This window comes from Erythrolamprus reginae, chromosome 2 (genome assembly GCF_031021105.1).
Source record: "Erythrolamprus reginae isolate rEryReg1 chromosome 2, rEryReg1.hap1, whole genome shotgun sequence".
Classification (NCBI taxonomy): domain Eukaryota; kingdom Metazoa; phylum Chordata; class Lepidosauria; order Squamata; family Dipsadidae; genus Erythrolamprus; species Erythrolamprus reginae.
The window spans coordinates 129888643-129913701 of record NC_091951.1 but is presented as its reverse complement, the minus strand read 5'-3'; the positions used below and the strand labels follow the sequence as shown (position 1 = coordinate 129913701).

The window sequence follows — 25059 nt, the reverse complement described above, 5'->3', positions numbered from 1 at the left end:
AAATAGCCTACAGTATATTATTTTCAACATCCTTGTAATTTTCATTGGTCACAATAGGAACAGGAACTGTAGATGGAATTATTTTCCCCACAAAATATGCTAGTAGGGTTATTCTTAATTTCATTTAAAAAAAATCCAGTGACAAGGGAGGACATACAACCTGGTATAATCTATGGCTACTCCAAGTTGTTGTGCCTGATTGAAAGGAATCCAGTTCTCTTAGAACTATTTCTGAGACACCAGTTTGGAGTGATGCTGTAATTTAATATCTCTTGTCTGCAGAGATGGATTTTACCCGATCTTCAGCAATGGATGTGCATCTCTATTGGCAGAGCCCTTTGCTGCTGGAAAAGGAACATTTTTACCACATTCTATCAACTTTCAGGCAGTTTCAGAGGTTGTTACTGCCCCCCTCCTTCATAAATCGAGAATTAACTTTCAATTAACTTTAGTACAATAGCTCTCCAGGCAATTTTTTCTTATCAATTTTAGATTTAAGGCAATTTCTATTTCTTGAGTCAAATATTTAGAAACATCTCTCTTTGTATAAATTGTTTTTTCAGAGATAATTCAATGTGGCATGTTTGTTAAATGTTCAAAATATTCCATAAAAAGTTTAGAAGTTTTTTTGGAGGGTTACATTAATGTAATCTATTGTCATTTTCAATAAATAAATAATGTAAGCAACTTCAAGGCATTGAAAAATATTAAAAAATATAACCTAATAATAACAATGCTAATGTAGATATGGTAACAATTAGTCTGCCACCTCTATTAAAAAGTAATGTTAATGAAGAACTTAAGCTTGATCTGATTCTGGTCTAATTGACTATTCTGTCTCCCTCCCCCCTCCATTGTTGGCATCTTGCATTTCAAGAAGGATGCTGTAATTTGCAACAACATTTGGTATTTGTATCATGCACATTTTGCTACAACAAGCTACACTTGCCCTGATGGGTCTAGTCAAAACATTATGAGGGATACTTTTGTGATTGAGACGAAAGACTTCATAGTAAGTTGGAGTGTCCTCTTAGCTTCAAATGGGGTGTCATGTCCTCAAAAGGTTATATTCCCAGGCTGGTTTGGAGAATACTGATACAACCAGAATAGTGTGTACTTTTTAAAATATGTTGATTGGCCCATACATGCATTTTTGGTTAAGCACTAGTCCACCAGGATGTTTGCTTTTGAAGAATAAACATCAGAACTCTTATACTAGGTATAACTAAAGTATGTTGGCAGCTAAGCCCTTAAAAATGACATCACTTAATCTACTGGTTTTTGAGTTGCACTAAAGACTTTAACAATCAATAATAAGTGTTTTTTCTGGTTCACATCGTCCCAATTCAAAGAATCCTACAGAGTTATTTCAGAGTTTATCATACATTACTATGCATAAAAAATATTTCACTCTGCCAGAAAGTGTTATAATCCATGCAATAGTATTTTTGGTTGATGGTGCATGCAATTACTAATGCTACTGGTATAAATAATAATTTACCCATTCTTAAAAAGAAGCATGCAAAATCTCTTATAGGTATAGATGGGGTGTGTTTTTCAAAATTGCTATTTAATTCATGTATGTTGCTGCTTCTAGATGTGCTACTATACAGCAAATCAGGTATTTTACTGACTTGGGCTTCTAAATTGTACTATAAAGTAGGCATGATGCTTCAAGGTAGATAGGTAGGTAGCTATGGATTTTATATAGATTTCAGTAGTTTAAAACAATAAGCAATATGTTTTAAAATAATGATCTATAGAATAGTAAACTATCTATTAATAATAAACTAGAAGAGTAAACTATTCTATAGATCATGGAAACTACGATGTAAATAATAAAAGTAGTATTGAGAAGAAAAATTATCTTTAAATATATTTAAAACATTATCTGTTTTTGTTTAATTGTTCAATCTAAAAACTTAAAAAATAGCAGTCATTCAATCATTTTTTTGATAATTTTGCCATATGATTAATCACTAGTTAAATAGAATTATACCCAATACCTAGTGAGATACTGCTGTATCTATGCATACAAGCCTCATGCTTGTATGCATAGACAGGGTTGATTGTAAAGAGGACCTCTCTGTGTTTCCATTCTGTAAAGATATAGAATCAGACAAGTAGCTTATGACTCCATTGAGAACTGGGGCAGAAAATCCACATTATATTATATAGGATTTCTGAATGTTGACTGGCTAACAAGTTAGATAGACTGATAAATATATCATCAGTGAATGCCAGATAAAAGACTCTTCATGGCTGTTGCTGCTACCATAATGACTAGAGGCTTCCCTCTCTGTGAAAGCAAAATCTCTGGGGATTTTAGATCAGATTGTGCCTGAATGGAAGTAAGACTAGATGCTTCACTATTAGTGTATTTTTAGTTCCATTCAAGGTTGTCAGGGTTTAGTTACGAAGTGCAAATGTATCTCTAATATTGCTGGTGTCTTTTTTTATATTGTTCAAACCTGCTAGTGGTGTTATGCCAAGGAATAAAGAGAGCTGGGATGACTTTAAGTTTAGTGCCTTGACTTTGTTTTTTTCTAGAAGCCTGGCATCCACCATTCAGAGCCTGTGCAAAACAAAAGAAGAGAGGAGGGAGAGGAAAGATGCTTTTGAATTGAGTTCAACTCCTGTTCCATGCAGTTTTCTTGGCAGGATGATAGAAATAGTTTGCCACTGTCTTTGGGGGATTTGCTTTTAATTCCTACTTTAGTTAACAGCCCTGAAATTCCTTACTAATCTTCTACCCAAGTACTGTACTACCAGGATGAACTCAAAGCATACTTTAGAAATTATAGAATAAAATGCCTTTGAAAACACACACAGATATGCATTTGTGATTTATATATATAAAAATCAATTCTTCTAAATGTTCTTTTTCAACAGCCTAATTTACAAGAATGAAGACATTTAATTATTGTCAGAAAATAGATCTACTGCAAATTTCAAATGCATTATGTAAACAGCACTGTTTAATCTTTTCATATTCCCCCAAGCCCCCACCACACCCAGCCAATCTGCTGTCAGTATTGAATTAGATTTTGGTAACACTTAAGTTAGCTGCTATTCAGGGAGTCAGGGAAGCATTACTGAAACTTCTTTCAGGCAGCAAAACTATAAAAATTGCAACTAAAGTAGAATGGGATTGGAGTTTTCTAATTTCTGACTCAGACAGAGGATTCTTACAGTAGATTTGTTCCTCCTCTTTGACACCTAAGGAAGTAGATTTATCTGAATTAATTTATTTCCTATGTAGAGAAACAGAAAACAACATTTATGTTATAATATTTATTACCTTTACACATTCAAACAAAAACCCATTATGTTATAGAGTGGGGCAAAAGCTCTTATTTAATGTTCTTTTGCCCCACCTTTTAAGAAAAATCTTAAACATAGAAGAATATAAGCTGGAGAAGCTTAAGCTAAAACCCCCATTTCATATGTAAATGCCTGTTCCATTTACAATATAATGTATTTATTGTGCTGTTTTGTTCAGTGATCAAGCTGAAATAATGTTATCTTGAGACCACTGCATCTCATTAAAATATATTTGCAAATTGCCCGTGGCAGGAATTCTAGTCCACCTCAACAATAAACTATATAATTCTTGAAATTAACATATTTATTTATGGGGTACAATTTTGGTAAAGTAAGCGCTAGTCCATAAAAATATGATACAAAAATCCTCCTTTGTATGATAGAATTGTTGTACCTCTCCTTCCCTTAATATATTATCAATCAGTGCTAATCCTACAAGCATTTTGTAACATCAGTGCTTGGGATGGAGGCTTGATAATCAGGTGCCATATTCTAAAAGGACTCTTGTTTTATATAGTATTGGTTCAGTGGAATGTGACAGGCTGATCTAGTTTCCAAGATACATGGGGAGTGAGAATGTAAACAAGAGCCCATGGCTACATTCTTGGGATTTCACTTCAGCTAAGAGGAAGGAGGAAAATAAGTGTTCGAGGGTTTAGTTCAAGATAAAAGGTGTTGAGGTTGAGTACACTCTTTCTTTAGAAAATACCGGTGAAATAGAACACACATATATATATAATTTATTGTTTTAACATGTAATATAGATACATAAGCTTTCTATCAAGATGTTTCCATGGAGAAAGACGTTTTTCTCCCTTCCTACTTTTGAGGAAGCAGCTATTTAACCAAATTTTCTTAGAATAAATTTCATTGTTTAACTATCTAACAGACAACAAGTGGTCAAAATAGGAAGTGCCACTTCTCTTCCTGCTCTTGTCAACAGTGGTGTCCCTCAAGGCAGTGTTTTAGGACCAACACTTTTCATGTTATACACAAACTATCTTTGTGATCGCATCACTAACAATTGTGTTCTCTTTGTCGATGATATTAAATTATTTAATACCAACAACACTGCAACCCTTCAAAAAGACTTGACCACGTAGCTGAATGGTCTAAAACCTGGCAACTTCAAATCTCCACCATTAAATGCTCCGTCTTACACATTGGTCTAAAGAATCAGAATACTAAATATAAACTAGAGGAATTGAACTTGAATTGAATTGAATTGAACTTATTGATGACCCTCACTCTGTCAAAGACCTTGGAGTACTCATAACCAATGACCCTAAGTCCTAGAGCCCACTGCAACAATATTGCCAAAAAAGGCTTTAAGAGTTGTTAACCTAATCCTTCGTAGCTTCTTCTCTGGTAATACTGAACTGCTTACAAGAGCTTACAAAACATTTGTCAGGACAATCCTAGAATACAGCTCACCTGAATGGAACATACATTGCATATCTGAGAGAGAGAGAATCCAGAAATATTTCACAAGAAGAGTCCTTCATTCCTCTTCTCACAACAAAATAATACCTTACTCCACCAGACTTGAAATTCTTCAATTAGACAACTTACAACTCCCTCGTCTGCATTCTGACTTAACTATAGTTCATAAAATCATATATCAAAATGTCCTACTTCACCTTCAACCACAACAATACACAAGCACAAAATAGATTTAAACTAAATGTCAACCGCTCCAAACTAGACTGCAAAAAATACGACTTCAGCAATAGAGTAATCAACACCTGGAATGCACTACCTGACTCTGTGGTTTCTACTCCTAACCCCAAAACCTTTAACCTTAGACTATCTACAATTGACCCCTCCCCCTTTCTAAGAGGTCTGTAAGGGGCGTGCATAAGTGCACCATTGTGCCTACTGTCCCTCTCCTACAGTTCTATTGTCTTCTATCATTACTTTTTATCATTACTTATCCAATGTTTTATTTGTACAAATTGTATATCAATTTATCAGAATGTTACTTGCCACCCCAACGTCCACAAGAGGCATTTTACACTTTTGTAGATCATTGCCAGATTCATACAAGTGTTTTCTTCTTATGCAAATGCTTTGATAGGTAGAAATATTTCTAACCACACACCACAGATATATGTTTAACAACGGTTCAGTGCTTGCTCTTGAAGCATGATAGCTAACTTTGAGGGTAATTTTTTTAAAATGCAGAGAGACCGAAGTGCAAGTTGTCTGCTGAATACCACTATCCATAAAGATATTGGAATTCAAGGTGACACATTGGAGACATCTAGATTAAGAAATGATACCTATGGGAGCTGACATGGTAAAGCCTTTCTTTGGTGGGAGAGTGGAAAAAACAAGAATGTAACTAATTTGCCTTAAGAATTTTGAAGATACACCAGCTTAATTTTATAACAAATTTACATTGAAATAATGAAAATTTTAAATGGTTATGAATGGTGTAGCAAATCCAATCTCCTATTGTTGAGGCTTGTGGGTTTGTTTTTTTGTGTTTTTTGTTTTGGTTAATACAAAAAAGATATGGTCATGCAGAGATAAATTTGAACTATCGTTTTGGTATAAATAAACACATTTTCCTTCATGATCAAAGATTACAGAAACATTAAAGTTGAATTTAGCCTGCTTATTGTGCTATAATCTTGGCAGATAGGAAATGTTGATGACAATATGACATCCTAAAGCTGTTTGCCCTGATAGGTTACACTTATCAGGAAAAAACAGCTTTTAAGCATTCTGCACTTGAAAAACAATTCTTCTGTTTAGGATTTACATATTAGGTACATGTCACATATATTATATGCAAACTAGATGCAGAGAAATGGTCTGTATAATTGGATGAACTGTAAATCTTGTGATCACAATTCTATTGTAAGATAATAAATTGTAAGATAATACCTTAGTCATAATTTATGCTCTTGGCTCACTGTGTATTATGGCCTTCTGGGCTTTTGAATTTTGATAGCTACTGCTTTGTAGTGAGAAAGCTGAATGCATTGATAATGCCTTCAATGTGAGAAATGGTTTCCCTTCAGCCAAAATTTTCATATGGCTGCAAGTCATAATAAGTGCTGTTTTGTCTCAATATAGCAAAGATGGTTGGAAACATGTAACGTTGCTCGATCGTCGTTTCCATTTTTTTCGTGACATGGTGGGCGCACAGAGGTTTATAATAACTGATGTCCTGCCACTTCCACAGCTTGGAGAGCACTGAGACCAGTTTCATGGCAAAGCTTAGCGTCCCCCTCACCTACTCCAAGAGCTTCGGTCCCAATCCGACCAATAGGAGCAGTGCAGGAAATTCAATTGCATTACTTTTGGGAACGCACCCTGTATATAATCTCTTCTCTCTATCTATTGCAGGAAAATTGCATTTACTGTAAGGAATTTGAGAATATTTCACAACCAGTTATTTTAATGACATGTCTGTGCAAGAAAAGTTTATTCAGGATTTATCACTTACGCTATTATAAAATAATGATATTCTGTGTGTTTCATTGTAGATTTTCTCTGGGATAAAGAGCTGTGAACGCTTTAGGGTTAAACAGTGACAGATTCATTGAGAAATATTTTAAAGCAGTTTCAAATTTCTCTAGAGTTCTTTTCAAGTTAATCAGGAAGAAAATAGATTCACATATTATTCCATAGGTATGAATGGTAGAATAATACAAAATGGAACTGAAATCTCACTTGCATTCTGCTTATCCAAAAAGAGATAAAGTACAGATAGTCAACATATAGTTTATACACTTAGATAATATATGAACAATATCCACCTTTATAGTTACCTAAGACTTTATAGTCAAGTGCTTCCTCTTTCGGGGAACAGACAGCTTGCATCTATATTTTTTACTTGTTTTTTGGACATGTCAGTAATATAATCATTCAAAAAAATAATATTACAAATGCTAGAAGTTACATAGCTTCTTTGCATTAGTTTTGTTGCTTACCATTAGGGTGCTACAGCTTCTTTACACATATCAAAAAAAACCATATGTTCCCCTCTCCCAAGTGATGAGGTGAGCATTACATCCAATTCTTAGCTCCATAGCATATACTGACTGAAGTTTCTTTCTACTTTGTGCTGCACTCTGGTAATGTCTTGATACTGTTAGGTGGAAGGTGTGCAAATGTGAGTGTATATCTGCCAGCATTTAAGACAGCATTTCTTTCAATTATTGAAAGTAGTGCTGAAACAAATACACAAAAGTATACTGAAACAAATATATAAAAGTATACACAGTAATTGAAATGGAGCAAATAAGCAAATCTAAATCACATATTTACAGGTAACTGCCCTAAAATTTATTTTGAATGGAAAATCATAGTTACCATACATCTTCCATTGGTGCTTGTGTAGTATCTTCAAGTCAGTCTTCACTCCTGTCAACTGCCTGAACTTGTTTTCACACTCTAGCCACCTAGAGTTACAAAGTGAGATGATATGTGTTTGGTGTTTGTTTGTGTGTGTGTGTGTGCTATCTATATGATACACATCCAATATACACATATGTAACATGGAATGAATGAATGAATAAATAGATAAACATTTCAAAGTAGTTTCTGTTACTTCATTTTTAAAATGGAAAGAAAGGAACTAGAGCTTATGTTTTACCTGTTCCTAGTACAGTGCCTTAACCACTCAACCAAATAGGTTCTCCATTGATACATTAAAATAATTTGCATTGTGCAGACTACATGCCTGAATAATGGATCTTGTTTGGAACATAATGTGCATAGAAATATGAAAGGTGAAGAATATAGCTATTTGTAACTAACTTACTCTACTCCTAACAAATCTATTCCTGAGAAAGTAATATAAGTGGATATAAAATATTGTTGGCCATGTTTTAATAGAAGTTAAGGCTTCAAACCTTTGCACAATTACTAAGAAGCCAATACCACTGATTCCAAAAGATTAAATTCTATAAACAGATCACAAACAATATTGTCTTAGATCTCTGGTCAATGTACTGTACATTTTCTTTTAAGTGTTAACTTTGCATTGCAGTACATAAGTAAATAAAGTAAGTAAGTGCATAAGTAAATAAATGAACTGCATTAATACACAGAATTTTGCTAAAATTCATTTTGAATACAAAATTGATAGAAATGCTCATATGCTTTTACTATAAAAGACTTTCCTCAGAATGTTCTAGGAGCCACGATTTTCTTATAAGGAGTAATTTATCTGTCACCTTTACAAATGTGTAATGACCCAGATTTTTTTTGCTCTTGTCTAACTAGAAGCATTCACATGTTCTTTAAATAGTCTGAAAATATAATTTATGTTTAGAAATTCCCCAGAGCTGAGAAATGCTGTATGTAAACAAAAGAAGCATTTTGTTGCATTAGCAAAAAGCATTCTGGTGGCATTTACTATATGGTTTACTGTTTTAGAACGATGAGTAAGTCAAATAGAATGTAAAAAATTACCTATGGCTGATTCAGAGCTGGCTCACATACACCTATTAATCCATGACTGAAGCTTAAAATAATGATTTGCATGTATGAGTTGTTAATCATAGATCAAACCTTTCTATACTGAAACCTTGATTTTTTTCAGACCTCAAGTTTTTCAAGTCTGCACGCAGTACATGACATTTTGTTACAGTATATATGTATACACTTACAACAACCGGTTAAAATCCCACAGTCAGGCTCCTTCAAGTTCTGTTGACTAAGCAATGTCAACTGGCGGGCCCGCAGGGGAGGGCCTTCTCTATCGCTGCCCTGACCCTCGGGAATTCATTGCCCCCTGAGATCTGGACTACCCCTATCCTATTGGCCTTCCACAAAACACTGAAGACCTGGTTCTTCCAACAAGCCTGGGGCCATTGATCTCACCATTGATCTCACCATTACATCCTTATATACAGCCAGAAATGAATGGTGTGTATGTTTCTTAATGGTTTTTAATAGATGTTTTTGATGGATTTGATATTTATGATGTTTTCATCTTTGTTGTGAGCCGCCCAGAGTCCTCGGGGAGTTGGGCAGCATGCAAGTATAATAACAATAACAACAACAACAACAAACAATAATAATGATGATGATGATGATAATGATAATATACACAGTGTATTTGTGTGTATGTATACATATTTGTATGTACAGTATATATACATTTTGTTACAGAATATAATCACACTAATGTATAACTTTAAGCTTTCACAGTTACATTAGTTGTTCTTCATATGATATGCATTTTAGTTTTCCAGTTCAGCCAGAACATTTCAGTCTATAAAAATGATTTTTTTTCTTATTCCAAGTATTAGCTATACAGTCCAGTTTTCTTTTGCAAATATGTATTTTTGCATTTCCTTTCAGCTTCTTCTAAATCATTAATAAATATTTATTTAATTGTTTATTAGATTTGTATGCCGCCCCTCTCCGTAGACTCGGGGTGGCTAACAACAATAATAAAACAACATATAACAAATCTAATATTTAAAATAACTAAAAACCTTATTAAAAACCAAACATACACACAAATTTACCATGCATAAATTTTATAGGCCTGGGGGGAAGAAATATCTCAATTCCCCCATGCCTGACGACAGAGGTGGGTTTTAAGGAGCTTACAAAAGGCAAGGAGGGTAGGGGTAATTTTGATCTCTGGGGGGAGCTGGTTCCAGAGGGTCGGTGCCACCACAGAGAAGGCTCTTCCCTTGGGTCCTGCCAAACGACATTGTTTAGTTGACGGGATCCGGAGAAGGCCAACTCTGTGGGACCTAACTGGTCGCTGGGATTCATGCGGCAGAAGGCGGTCCCATAGATGTTCTGGTCCGATGCCATGAAGGGCTTTATAGGTCATAACCAACATTTTGAATTGTGACCAGAAACTGATTGGCAACCAATGCAGACTGCGGAGTGTTGGTGTAACATGGGCATACCTAGGGAAGCCCATGATTGCTCTCGCAGCTGCATTCTGCACGATCTGAAGTTTCCCAACACTTTTCAAAGGTAACCTCATGTAGAGAGCGTTACAGTAGTCGAGCCTCAAGGTGATGAGGGCATGAGTGACTGTGAGCAGTGACTCCCGGTCCAAATAGGGCCGCAACTGGTGCACCAGGCGAACCTGGGCAAACGCCCCCCTCGCCACAGCTGAAAGATGTTTCTCTAATGTGAGCTGTGTATCGAGGAGGGCGCCCAAGTTGTGGACCCTCTCTGAGGGGGTCACTGATTCCCCCCCCAGGGTGATGGACGGACAGATGGAATTGTCCCTGGGAGGCAAAACCCACAGCCACTCCATCTTATCAGGGTTGAGTTTGAGTCTGTTGACACCTATCCAGACCCCAACAGCCTCCAGGCACCGGCACATCACATCCACTGCTTCAGAAGAGTAGAATGTCCAAGAATGATCCTAGTAGTACCTTATTAAAACTTTTCTAATTAAAAAAAAAAAATCTTTGCCAATAGAAAACGATGGGATATTTTATCCAATGTTTTGCTGAAATTAGAATACCTGCAGTTTCTTTGCAGTTTGTTATATTAATGTTACTGCAACCAACAAAAAATTGGAATATGGTTTGGCAGGGAAGATTTGTTTTAATTTTTTTCCAAGGCCTTAAAGAATAATCTTTTAATGATCTGAAGATCACTGATCCCTCTTTTCTGAATTTTGAAAAAAAAACTCATTTGCCTCTTCATTCATTCTCCAGGACTTCTCACATAATATGTAAAAAAAATTTCTCAAAGCATCAACAGGTACTTTCAGTACTCCAGCATGAAATACATTTGAATTTAAAAATTTAAGGTAAGTAAATTCCCTGACAGAGATTTTTTAGGATTTGAATGAATGTCAATTTAGCCTTATCTTGCATTCTTCTGCAAGGCCCTGCAAGACATATCTATAGAGAAATGGGGAGAGAAATATAAGTATCCTGGAGCAGGATACTGAATGTGTTCATCCCTCCCATAAATATTAAATCAAAAGTCTTACAATGGACAAATAAGGCTTTTATTTATTTTAAAAGAGAAGCCCAGTGTGTATGTAATATGAGTTAAAAAATTCAATGAGTGATTATAAGTTACTTTTCTACCTTGCTTGGGAACTAAGTATTTTGCCAGTTCTTCAGAGAATTCATAGCTACTAACACATATAGAAATAAATCCATCTACTAGTGCTGGTGGGACTCTCTGCTTCAAGACTGAGTTGGAAAGGAAAGGAATAAGTTCTTAAGCATATTTGAAGGTTAACTACAGTGTAAGAAATCTCCTTTATTGCTTCAGGTAAACTTCCCCTGATCTTGCCGTAGTCTGTGACTTAAGTAGCAATGTTCAACCATGGGTGCTGAAGCATTTCATCTCTAACTGCTCCAGTGCCTGGACTGGAGGACACAGTTTGTGTTCCAGGAAGTATCATAAATGAAGTATCTGATACAAATAATCTGTGATGGTTTTATTTCACATTTAGTGCTAACAATAAACCTAATCCTTTAGTACCTTCAGTGGGCATTTAAGTATGGCAGGAATGATAGTTTCAGAGAAAAATGCCAGAAAGGAAATTTTTCCCTTTGGCCAACAGCAAGTAACCATGCAAACTCACATAACCTATAGTGAAAAAATGAGATATGGGATGGCCATTTCCCCCCTAATTTATTTCACTGAATGAGGATAGGCAAGGATATTTTATTTGATATTGTATTATTTTAAAAGTAAAACATTGACTAAATTATGTTTTCTGCATAATATTGTGCAGGACAAAGCCCAATTTTGAGGTTGATAGCAATGTAGATGATTGTAACTCATTTTTCTTTCTAAAGGATTGAGGAATAAAAATAGTTATTGAGACTCTCCTCCAGCCACATTGAATGAGTTTAAATTTATGGTCATATAAACATATTGACCTTAACTGAGTTTAAGGCTACATCTAGTTGCAGTTAACCTATTTATTGGCATATGCTACTCTAGAACAAGGTAGATATTTCAAGCTATAAAACTTAATGTAAATGAAGGTTTGTTCATTCATGTAAGCTGTTTGTGTTGCTTTGATAATGAAGACTGCACACACCAAGAATACCTGATCTTTGTGTGATACTCAGATTATGTTACTATATAATTAAGTTCAAGATAATGATGCCATTAAACCAGAATTCATTGTGGAGTTACAAAGCAGAGTTACAAATTACCATAATCCTATACTTGATCATCACATGAAGTTGTTTCTTCTTGGTTTGTCAGCTAGATGTTATGAAAGAAGAAACAGAAAGCTACCAAAAAGAAATTGATTTTCAATAAGCTAAAATTTTTAGCCTTGGATGTCTGAGTTCAGAAAGTGTTTGTTACGATATATGAATCCAGAGAATTGTGACCTGCAGTCACAAATACAGTCTCCAGGCATAATAAAATCTATGCTATCTTTAATTCCTTTATGTCACGAGTATCAAACTTGACTGTGTCACAAGGTATATTGTGATGTATCGTGATGTTTTTTGCCTTTGCAGAGCTGGGGTGGGCATAGCCTGCGCATGACACTTCCAGCCCACAGGCCACCAGTTTGATAGGCCTGCTTTATGTTTTCACTTTTCTAATGCCAAGATTAGATTTGTGTGTGTGTGAAAAATACACATACAGGCATTACATTTTCTTAATTTGAAAATGTAAATTATGTAATATTAAAGCATTTTTATCTATTCTCAATAAAATATTATGATATAAATATCAGTAGCCCTTAGATTTATATACTGCTTCATGGTGCTTTACAGCTCTCTCGAAGTAGTTTAGAGAGTCAGCATATTATCCTTAACAATCTAGGACCTCATTTTACCAAATATGTCACTCCGAGTCCTCGGAGAGGGGAGGCATACAAATCTAATTAATAATAATAATAATAATAATAATAATAATAATAATAATAATAATAATAATAACAATACTGGCGGCACAAAAACAGGCCATTAGAATAAATGCTGTCAAGGCCAGAATTGAAAAATCAACAGACGATCCAAAGTGCAGATTCTGTAAAGAAACAGATGAAACAATCAATCACATACTCAGCTGCTGCAAAAAGATCGCACAGACTGACTACAAGCATAGACATGATGCTGTGGCACAGATGATCCACTGGAACCTGTGCCGGAACTACCATTTCCCAGTGGCAAAGAACTGGTGGGATCATAAGCCCGAAAAAGTGATCGAAAATGAGCAAGCAAAACTACTGTGGGACTTCCGACTTCCGACTGACCGAATTCTGAAGCATAACACACCAGACATTGTGCTTGTGGAGAAAAAGAAAGTATGGATCATCGACATCGCAATCCCAGGAGACAGCAGAATTGAGGAGAGCAGCTAGAGAAATTAGTGAAATATGAAGATCTAAAAATCGAGCTGTAACGACTCTGGCATAAGCCAGTGAAAGTGCTCCCAGTGGTACTTGGCACGCTGGGCGCAGTACCAAAGGATCTCAGCGGACATTTGAAAACCTTCGGAATTGACAAAATCTCCATCTGTCAATTGCAAAAGGCCGCTTTACTGGGATCGGCAAACATAATTTGCCACTATATCACGCAGTCCTAGGTGCTTGGGAAGCGCTCAACTGGTGATGAAATACAAAATCCAGCATAGTGATCTTGTTTGCTGTGTTGTACTGACATAATAATAATGATAATGATAATAATAATAATTATTATTATTATTAAAGATTTAGTCCTCCTTGACTTGGTAAGAATTAAATTGATGGCAGTCTGCAGAATTAGCCGGCAATACTGCATTTTAATCACTGTGCCACCATGGTTGTGATAATACAGATGAGCATGACATTAGGACACTAACATCTATATCATTCTCACTCAGCATTGAAGAAATACTTGCAATTTATCTAAAAGGAACAATCAATTTCAGCACATCTACACAAATTAAATTGATAGACCTAAGGATTATATTAGATTATACAAACATATTTACATAGGAATACTATGTATTCTAATTTTGATTTGAAAATACTTCCAAAAAAAAACCTTTGGGGGGGCAGTACTTTTAATAAATTCATGCAACATGCTGAGCCCTATGAGTTGAGGTATTGTGATCAGTGCTAATTGTTTTGCATGTTTTGGCTTTGTCTATTGTGTAAATCTAGCCACTGCATATTTGCCAACATTACTAAATCACATAGGGAAAGGATTATTTCAGTGTACAATGTATTGAACACTGAATTCAAGAAAAAAATATTAAAGCATTGTATTCTACTTTTCCTAAGCAGAATTTCAAGCCAAACTATGAAGAAACTACACTCACTTTTTTATATTGTGCAAAAGACTATGTAGTCATAAAACCATCCAGGAAAGATAAGCCTTAATAATCCTGTGAAGCAAGTCCTTGTGATTTCTTAATATGTTGTGATGAAATATAAAGATGTATGTAGACAGTTATGGCACCTAAAATCAAGTTTTTTTAACACTACAAAAATGTACTTGTATGGAGTAGGTAGAGTGCACAAAGTAATATATATATCATCATATAGAAACTTGCAGAAGGTTTTGAAAACTTTGGATACACTAGACTAGTAATTGGTAAACACTGCTTCAGCTATAGTTAGCTCATGCTCCCAAAATTCATCTTGCATAATCAGAAAATCAAAATATAAAAAAAAATATCCAAAAATAATCTGGTCCTGAAATAATTGTTATCTACAAATTTCTGGATGAATGAACATATCTCTCCCCCCCTTTTTTTTTGGAACAAAAACCAGCCAAATGTGTCTTGGAAGCCTCTTAAAATTGAGCACCAAGCATTAAGAAAGCCTTACTCTGGACCACCAAATAAGAGACAACCTCTTCCCAAGGACCACCAGCAGGGCCTCTTCAGCTGATCTTAATGCACAGGTCTTATAATGATCTTTTAAGAACTTGAGTAATAAGCTGTTTATGGTTTAGAAACTACAGTAATATACTATAATTATATTTGCAGTAGCTCACAAGTAGTCAGAACAGTGCTTTAGGGATTACATTGGCATTAAATGGTCCTATTTAAGAATTCCACATTGCATTCTGGTTCTTGATATCTTCAAAAGTAACCCCATGGAGAATGGACTGAAGTAATCCATCAGAGTGATTATTTGTGTATAGATCATTGAGACTAGGCTGTGGTCCATGTGGTGAGACCCAGCGTTTTAAAATTCAGGTTCATATAACTTGAGGTAGCAAAACTTCTAAGCCAAAAGATTGCCCATCTCCCCTTTATTGTAGGGAGTAGGCAGAATAATTTGATTTAGCGATCAGATAATAGTAGCAGAAGAAAAGCAAGCTGATGCTTCATCTGATTCCCATGATTTATTGAGATATAATTTTGTAGTGGGCCTGAGCCTTAAAAAAAAAAAAGAACAGTCCAAACCAAAACATATTTGTTGAATTATCTGCCCTTGTGGTTTATAAAAAAACCAAGTAAATGAATTTACATCACATGCTAAGCTACAGATACAATTAGTAAGCAACAATAAGAAAACGTTATTTTATTTACTTACACATACAAATAGTTGGTTAATTATAGAAAATAGGACTGGAATTGCTGTTGATGAGTGATGCGGTGTGGTATCACATAGCAACAACAATTCTAGCAATCCTGGTTGCTATCATTAAGCAGTGATTGTGGGAGTTGTTAACCAAGAACTTCATGTGCCATATTTTCCGGCTTCTTGACAGCTTCTCTGTTGACTTTGCTTGTGGGAACCCAGAAATATTGGAAGTCATGATCGTGAGTGTGCTGTAATGGTTTGAACTCCAAGTGGAGTCAGAAGTGGTTAAATTTGTCTTCAATGTAGGCTTTATAAATCATTTTATCTCATTACAAATTTCTCAGGTTAGACTTTGTTCCAAGCTATAGTTAGGTAAATCAAGTGAAGGAAAGAGTTGGAAATTTCAACAAGTTCCTAGTTGCGCATATCTGTAATGTAAGATCTGAATTTCACCAAAGAGAAAGTATTGTATGTACATGTCTATAGCATCAGCATACACACATAAATTAAGAATTATAACTGACAGCTAATGACAACATAGCACTCTTGTTTATATATGGTAGAAATATTCTAAAGAAGGCATTTAATAATGAATAGATCCTTACTTGCCCCAAAGTACAGCCTTGTCTTCATCTGTGATGAAACCTTATGTACCTTATAGTTCCCCCTCCCCTGTAAAGTATAATTGAAGCTATCAAATGTTCATTCATTTTGTTCATTAAACTGGCATCAACATATTCTGCCAGTTAGCTTTCCTTGAGCCAATCATTCTCTCTTAGCGCCAGGAAATAAGCACAAGGGCTTATTTTCAGGCAAACACAATTTCAGGGTGAAAAGCCCAGCTGAGCACCCTGTACCCTGTTGCGTGCACAAGAGTGGACAAGCATGTGGGGACCAACAATATTTTGCAGAAGTTGAAACCTGCCGGTCCCTTAGTCAGAGCACTCTGGGGCTGCGGAACCTCCACAGCACATTTGAGTTGGGCTTATATTAGGTGCATGCTTAAAAATCAGGCTAGAGCTTATTTTCTGGGTAGGTCTTATTTTCAGAAAAATGTGGTATTAGGTTATGAAGTATGGATGCAAACATGATTATAAATTTCAGAAAATTTACAGTTTAATCTAGCAGCTGGGTATTGGAGACAACACTAAAGTAATGGTACTTCATTTCTTAAATGGTCAAGAGCATTTGTGCTAACATATATTCCACTATATGCATCTTATATTTCTCCTGGATCTTTCAACATTTTTTAATAGAATCAATAACTATATGTCACTTTGGTACTCTGTCCTCTGTCCTTTGAGAAATTACTAAATTTGTTCCCTGATCAGGATCTCTGTGAAGATAGCATTTTGATGGCGTTATCTTTTTAAATCACACAATACTGTTTTACAGTATTGCTTTATCTTAGGATAAAAATTGGAGGCAAGTGATGCAATGTTTGGCTATGAAGAAGCTAGATATATTGAATATATCAAGCTTTATCTTCCCCTGGAAATTTATTGTCACTTTTTCTAGATGTAGATGTTGATAATTCCAAAGGCCATAATACTCTCTGGAAAATATCTAGAAGAAAGTTACTAAGAGTTAATGTTATATCTTATTTGCATGAGATGGTTTTAACGATTTGACTCTGAAGAAAAATATGAAATATTTGGTTGTGTTTATAAATAGAACTTGAATTAGCAAGCAATTGAAATAGATGACCCTAACATCTTTTCTAATTTTCCGATTCTGTTTCTTAGACCAAAGGGAAATGTAGTGGTATAGGTAAACTGTACACTACAGTATGCTGGATTTTTTAAAAAAAGTAACAGTGGTTGATTAATCCAAAGTTTAAAAAGCCATTTCTGGGCTGAGAATCTCCTAATCACTTTAATTTCATACCCCTGCTAAGAGTTCCTATGTGGTACACATGTTGAAAATCATATTTTTGTTCAAATTTTAAATATATACACATAAAATAGATTGCGTGTTTTTGTCATAGTAAAAACTCTTGTAGTTTTGCTTCTAAAAATCACATTTATCAAAAATATGAGTCTTTTTAAACTTTTTGTTTATTAAAGTCATAATTATATGGCTTATGTTAGTATTTCATTTATTAGTATTTCAAATACTGTTTTAAATTATTCATGGTATGCAGTGTAAAGCTACCCAGGCATATATATAATTCATTATATAAATTTTACATGGAAGAAAACAATGCAAGTACATATGGAAGTGACAATAGTTATCATATCTGTGCTGAATATTGTGAAAAGTGAATAAAAATACCCCAAGAAAGTTATACTGTTTGATTTATGATGTATTGTAGAAGAGAAGGAAGAAGAGGAGTTAAAGGAAAATAAATTGGTGCTGACTAAATTAGTAACTTGATGGAAAGGACTGAAACTGTTAAATGAAACATGATTTGGAGTATTTTTTTTTAAACTGAGAAAACAGTTAAAAGTGTATGAAAGGTGTTGCAGAAATTCAGTATGTCTTGGTGGTATTGTTAAGAATTGTTTGATGCAAGTCAATTCACCATAAACAGAATCTAAAGAAAGCTTTGTACTGTAGTTTTATTACAGTATATGTAAATGAGAAATAAAGCTTAATTTTAAAATCCTGATTAACAGCAATTATCTTTATTATTATTATTTTTTAAAAACACATCAACTCTCAGATGTCTCAGAGGAAAAATGCCTATACAATATAACAGATACAATATAACAATCAAGATAAATAAAAGACTCAATTATATTCTAAAGAAATACATAACCATATAAATAAGTTAATATGATAGCGAAATATCATAAAATAACTTAAATCATGTTATAGATATCCTTTTTGGAAAAGAATATTTAAAAAAAAATAAACAGATACTTTTTGCCAAATTTTGGTATTTTATTAGGATCACAACCTGTTCCCATGAATTCTCTGCTGATTAGCAATAAACTCCCGTTTTATGTCCCCGAAAACCCTTAATTTGGAGTAGAGTCGGCAGGATGGAGCTGGCTAGATACCTTTCTTGGCACCATGCAGAATTTGCAGCAGATTTTTTTTCTTTGTGCGTTAGGAAAGAAACATTTTCCTCTATCTAGGATTGAGCTCTCAACCTTTTGTGTAGGAAGCAAGAGTTTTCACCATTAGGCCTCCTTACAACTCAATAATATAAATATAAAATACATATTTTTAGAAGTGGTGGTTGTACTATTTTTGATTTTAAAAAACATAGAGACCACCTATAGTCTTGGGAAATATGAAAGTAAGACAATGTCCCCAAGGGTCACTCATTTAGGAGCTGTTGCATCAGTATTTTTATCATAAGCCTTCTGTTGAATTTAAGTTATCTCTATGGTAGTAAATCATAGATTGAATAATGAGAAAAGAACAAATGAGTTTTAATAAGGAGAACAGAGGAGAAAATGATGTTGTTGAAGAAGAAGGAAGATAAAGATAAAAGATTTACAATGTCGGTTGGCGGGCCCCAAGGGAAGAGCCTTCTCTGTGGCGGCCCCGACCCTCTGGAACCAACTCCCCCCGGAGATTAGAACTGCCCCTACTCTCCTTGCCTTTCGTAAGCTCCTTAAGACCAGTGTTTCCTCTAATTTTTTTGGGGGGTGGGCGGAAAAGTATAGTGTCTGAGCGGCAGTCTCTTTGGGACTGGGCGGCACAAAAATAATAAATAAACAAACAAACAAACAAACAAACAAATAAAAACCCACCCTGTTTTGCCTCAGAGAATTTCAAAATAAAATACTGTACTGTGTGTCTATAACAGTGAGCTGATAATAGGGCAACTCTATCAATATCAAAATGCCACTTAAATAGTTGAGCTAGTTTCAAACTAGATTTTGATTTTCTTTCTCTCTTCCTTACTCCCATTCTTTTTCTTTCTCTTTTCCTTCCTCTCTTTTTTCTATCTGTTTCTCTCTATTCCTCTCTCTCTCCTTCCCTCTCACTCTTTCCCTCTCGGCTTCTGGGCAGGTTTGGAAAACTCTGAGTTGATGATGATTTTTAAGTGAGCGATTGCTCACTGCTCAGCTTAGAGGGAACTATGCTTAAGACCCACCTGTGTCGTCAGGCATGGGGGAACTGAGACATCTCGCCCGGGCATATACAATTTATGAATGGTATGTGTGTATGTATGTGTGTTTAGAAAATGGGGTTTTTAAATGTTTTTAGTAGAAATTTAGATTTGTTGTAAATTGTTTTTTCACTTTATTGTGAGCCGCCCCGAATCTGCGGAGAGGGGCGGCATACAAATATAAATAAATAAATAAATAAATAAATAAATAAATAAATAAATAAATAAATAAATAAATAAATAAATAAATAAATAAATAAATCTTGACAAACTTAAACATCGGGCGCTATCAAACAAAATGAAATTAAATGGTGAAAAAAGTAAGGTTCTACATTTAGTCAAGAAAAACAAAATGCACAGGTACAGTGTGTGTGGTACCTTGCTCAACAGTACTAACTGTGAGAGGAATCTTGGAGTCCTAGTGGACAACATTTAAATAAGAGCCAGCAATGTGCAGCAGCGGACAAAAAATCCAACACATTTCTAGGCTGCATTAACAGAGGGATAGAGTTAAGATCACGTGAAGTTTTAATAGCACTTTATAATGCCTTGGTAAGGCCACACTTGGAATACTGCATTCAGTTTTGGTCACCATGGTGTAAAAAGGATGTTGAGACTCTAGAAAGAGTGCAGAGATGAGCAACGAAAATGATTAGGGGATTGGAGTCCAAAACATATGAAGAATGGTTGCAGGAATTGAGTATGTCTAGTTTAATGAAAATAAGGACTGGAGGAGGTATGAGAGCAGTGTTACAATGTCTCAGGGGTTGCCACAAAGAAGAGGGAGTCAGGCTAATTCTTCAAAGCATCTGAGGATAGGACAAGAAGCAATGGATGGAAGCTAATTAAGGAGAAAAGTGACTTAGAACTAAGGAGAAAATTCCTGACAGGTAAAACAATTGAGCGATGGAATGGCTTGCCTCCAGAAATTGTGAATGCTCCAAGCACAGGGTTTGACTAGAAAACCTCCAAAGTCCCTTCCAACTCTGTTGTTGTTTATTGCTGTTTTTGTTGTTGTTAATATTATTATGTGTAGTTGTCTTAGAGATCAGGTTTAACATCTGCATACTTAGGAGAGAGGAAGGTTGGTACGTTCTGTAAACAATAATGTAAATGTTCTGTCGGGCTCTCTGGTAGACTCCTCCCAAAAATTCACAGGTACAAATTTCAGACACACACACGTTTGAAAATTCAAAACAATGTTCTTTATAATGAAAATTTACTTAAACTAAACCCTCTTTTGGAATAGCAAAGAGCACTCCTCTCCAAACAAACTGGTAATTTGTACAAGTCCCTTATCAGTTCTGTGATACTTAGCTTGCAGCTGTGAGGCAATTCACAGTCCTTCTTCTTTCACAAAGTGAAACACACTTTGCTCTGGTTTAGTTTCAAAGCGGGGAAAAATCAGCACACAAAAGGTCAAAGTCAGTAAAGCAGTCACGAAACACAATGATCAGATAATCCTCCACAATGGCCAAACCCACAGGCTGCTATTTATAGCAGCTTCACTAATTACCACAGCCCCACCCAACCACAGGTGGCCTCATTTTCTTTGATAATAATCTCTCAGTTGTTGTTGTTGCCTATGCATCGCTCTCCGCATGCATGGCTGTATCATTAACTCTTGCTCTGAATCCAAGGAGGAGCTAGATAATTGATCTCCTTCTGAGCTGTCTGCCACACTCTCCTCCTCCCTGTCACTCATGTCGTCTTGGTCAGAGGAGCCTTCATCATCAGATTCCACCAGGGGCAAAACAGGCCTTCAGCATGTGGATGTCTCCCCCACATCCACATTCCTTGGGGCAGGAGCTGGGCCAGAGCTAACCACAACAGTAAAAAAGGATTTTTTGTATTACATGGTGCCTATTTTGTATTACATGGTGCATATTGACACTGAAGGCTTCCTATAGGAAAAGTTAAGGAATATGTAGTAATATAACAATAACAATAATAAATATTTCATAAATACCTGAGGAGATACTGGAAAAAATAATTTAAAAAACAGACCTGTGAACATCTAGAAACAAATAAAGTTATAATGAATACCCACACAGATTTGTTAAAAACAGACCATGCCAAACCAATATTATTTAATTCTTTCATAGGGTGACTAAATTAGTAGACCAGCAAAATGCTATGGACATAGTATACTTAGATTTCAGCAAGGGCATTCAACAAAGCACATCACAACCTACTTCTTAGTAAATGTGGGATAGACCAGCGGTCACCAACTGGTGGTCCGTGGATTTTGGTTATCCACAGAAAAATTATTTGCATTTTTTATATTGCACTAAATCAGGGATCCTCCAACTATGGGCCCCTGGGCCAGATACGTGCAATGAACGCTTGTGTTGCTGCAAAGAGTCTTCCCCTTTAGGATCTTCTCCTGGTGTAGGGCTTTGGGCGAAGGCTGGAGGGAAGCACTACAGGTGGCAAAGAGCTGGAGGGCCTTGTTCCAGTGGGACCATACATAGTAGGGGAAGACTACCATTAATTTTGTTTGTTATTTCTTGTAGTTTCATGTGAAGCATAATACATTTTTTATTTCAGGTATACCAAACCACTTACCTTTGCTGATTGCATATGTAATGAATTGCCATTAGGATGGGAGGAGGCCTATGATCCACAGGTTGGAAACTATTACATTGACCATAACACCAGTAAGTGTAACATGATTTTATATTTAATTCATAAGTGGCTTATATATATAGCAAGCATTATGGCTGAGCGCACATTTAACTAATTTCAATGTGGTAGAATAAGTATTTTTTGAAAACAGTCTTACTTGAAAAAGCCATAATACTATCTATTAATCTGTCACTATAAAACATTTTAAAGTTATGCGAAACCAGCAGTATGAAAATATGGAAACAAAATATTCTCTTTTAATTCCATTGCTCTTTTACCCCCGCCTCCCCCACCTTCCAAAAATACTGATGGCCAGAATCATTTTGTTTGATATTGTCAGAGTTAAGAAGAGAATTACCACAACTGATTGGGAACCTTGATTTACCACTATGGTAGATGGAAGAAAAAAAATTTCTGTATCTCTTTATGATTCATATTTTTTTAGTCTGGTAATCCCAGTTCTGGAAAGCTAAAACATGATCTACATGAAAAGAGCTAATTTGTCCATTAGCAAACTGACACCATCTAGAGATGTTGGTCTCACTTCCAGAATTCACAGAGAAGCTATCAGTGATTTTTGAGCAATCATTGAGCATTATTTATTTTAATAAAACTGAAAGGCAGTGATTTAGAGTTAACCATAAGTAAAAATTTAAGCTTCATGTAGAAATAATGAGAAAGGCAGTGCACTATAGAATGCTGAATCTTTGCATGATTTACAGAACTTGACATAAACTCTTCTTCCTTATAGTTATCCTACCAACCTTCAAGCATTGGAAAAAGTAAATACTTTGTCCTGGGTCTATGGTAGATGTCTTTCTTCATAACAGACCGTTAAGTCTGAAAGAAAATCCTCTTGCTTGCTTGAATCCTTTAATGGTTTCTTTGTGCAAGAGTTTTCTGTTAAATATTAAGGAACTCCTAAATTATGCATATTAGATTTCTTTGTTATCCTAGAGCCCAATTATATTAATGATTTATTCTGTGGTAACTAGGCATCTTACATATAATTAGCTTAGAGCATTTAAAGCTTTCAAAAGAGCAGAAATGTATGTTTCTAACTTTTCAGACAAATGTTCTGTCATCGACTTTTCAGAAGTAGACAATTTAATTCAGCCCACTTTCTCACTAAACAAAATAGAAAACCATTTCAATTACGTCTTACAAACGCCTCGTCATACAAACTTTACGAGATACAAACCCGGGGTTTAAGATATTTTTGCCTCATCTGACTGTCAGTTAAGACATTTTTGCCTCAGCCTGACTGTCAGTTAAGAGATGCTGCTTCTGCAGAAGTATTTCTGCTCTTTTGCTGTCATTGTTCACTCCCACGGGGATGTGAAGGAACTGGATTAGCCTTGCTGTCTTGTCTTATATGACATCCATGTATAACTTTATTATTCATAGTTAACATAAAATACAGATCATCATGTAATAGGAAGCTGGTTCATTTGCCCAAAATTATTATCATTTTCTGCATGGATACTTGCATTAAGCAATATAAATATATAACAAAGGATGTCATTTTAACCATTAGGTTAGACTGTCTTGATCTGGAATAAACAAGAGACAAACCGGTTTGTCCTTTCGACACATAGCAAAACTTCAGCTATAGCAGAACTTGTGCCATATGTATTAAATAAAAATCATAAAATTCCTATTATAGGCCAAATAGTAGTTTATATTAGATTCATCTCTAGCTTGTTGTATTCTTGTTTAAAGAAACGACCCAGATAGAGGATCCTCGGGTGCAGTGGCGGCAGGAACAGGAACACATGCTGAAGGACTACCTTATATTGGCCCAAGAAGCCTTAACTGCACAGAAGGAGGTTTATCAGGTGAAGCAACAGAGGCTTGAATTGGCCCAGCAGGAATACAAGCAACTTCATGATGTCTGGGAACACAAACTGGGGTCCCAAACCAGCTGTACGTGTCTTAAATTATAATCTATGAATATGTGTAATTTATTTTTCCTTTGAAAAGAAGGTTTTGGATTTAATAACTAGATTGTATGTTTTCAAAAATGGTGCAATATCTTATTTTTTTTGCTTCTGCCTTCTAACATACCTCGGAAAAATCCTTCATGCAACCTAAGACCATTTCTTCCCCAATAGTTAATTTATATCTTTGCAGACTACATTCCATATGCAGTTTCTATTCCATAAATCTTTGCACTTCCATTTTTCATGTACAAGTACTCCCCACTTAGCAGCTGCCTCACAGTGAGCAGTGACCGCTCACAATTATAATGGTGATGAAAAAGTAACGTTGCAACTCACATTTATGACCTTTGCAGATCTGAAAAGCAAAAGAAATCTGAAGTGAGATCATAAGGAGCCTCCTCACATTTTGTAAATATTTAAATATATATTTTCATGTGACAACACTGAAGAAATGACACTTGACTACAATGTAAAGAAGTGTATATACAGCTTGTAAAACTGTAAATGTGCTGTCCTTTCAAAATAACACAACATACAGCCATTAATGTCTAAACTGCTGGCAACAAAAGTGAGTAGTATCTAAATGGGGCCCAAAGTGTCAATATTTTGTGTGGCCACCATTATTTTCCAGCACTGTATTAATCTTC

At 35.3% G+C, this 25059-nt stretch overlaps 1 protein-coding gene across 1 annotated transcript in view; it reads left to right on the top strand.

Annotated features, from left to right (window-relative positions):
• Nucleotides 1-25059, top strand: part of WWC1 (WW and C2 domain containing 1) — a 76369-nt gene that overhangs the window by 16753 nt on the left and 34557 nt on the right. Inside the window, exons 2-3 of the mRNA XM_070739464.1 lie at nt 22392-22501; nt 24192-24395. Of these exons, the coding sequence (XP_070595565.1) occupies nt 22392-22501; nt 24192-24395 (314 nt within the window). The remainder of the gene's footprint in view (nt 1-22391; nt 22502-24191; nt 24396-25059) is intronic.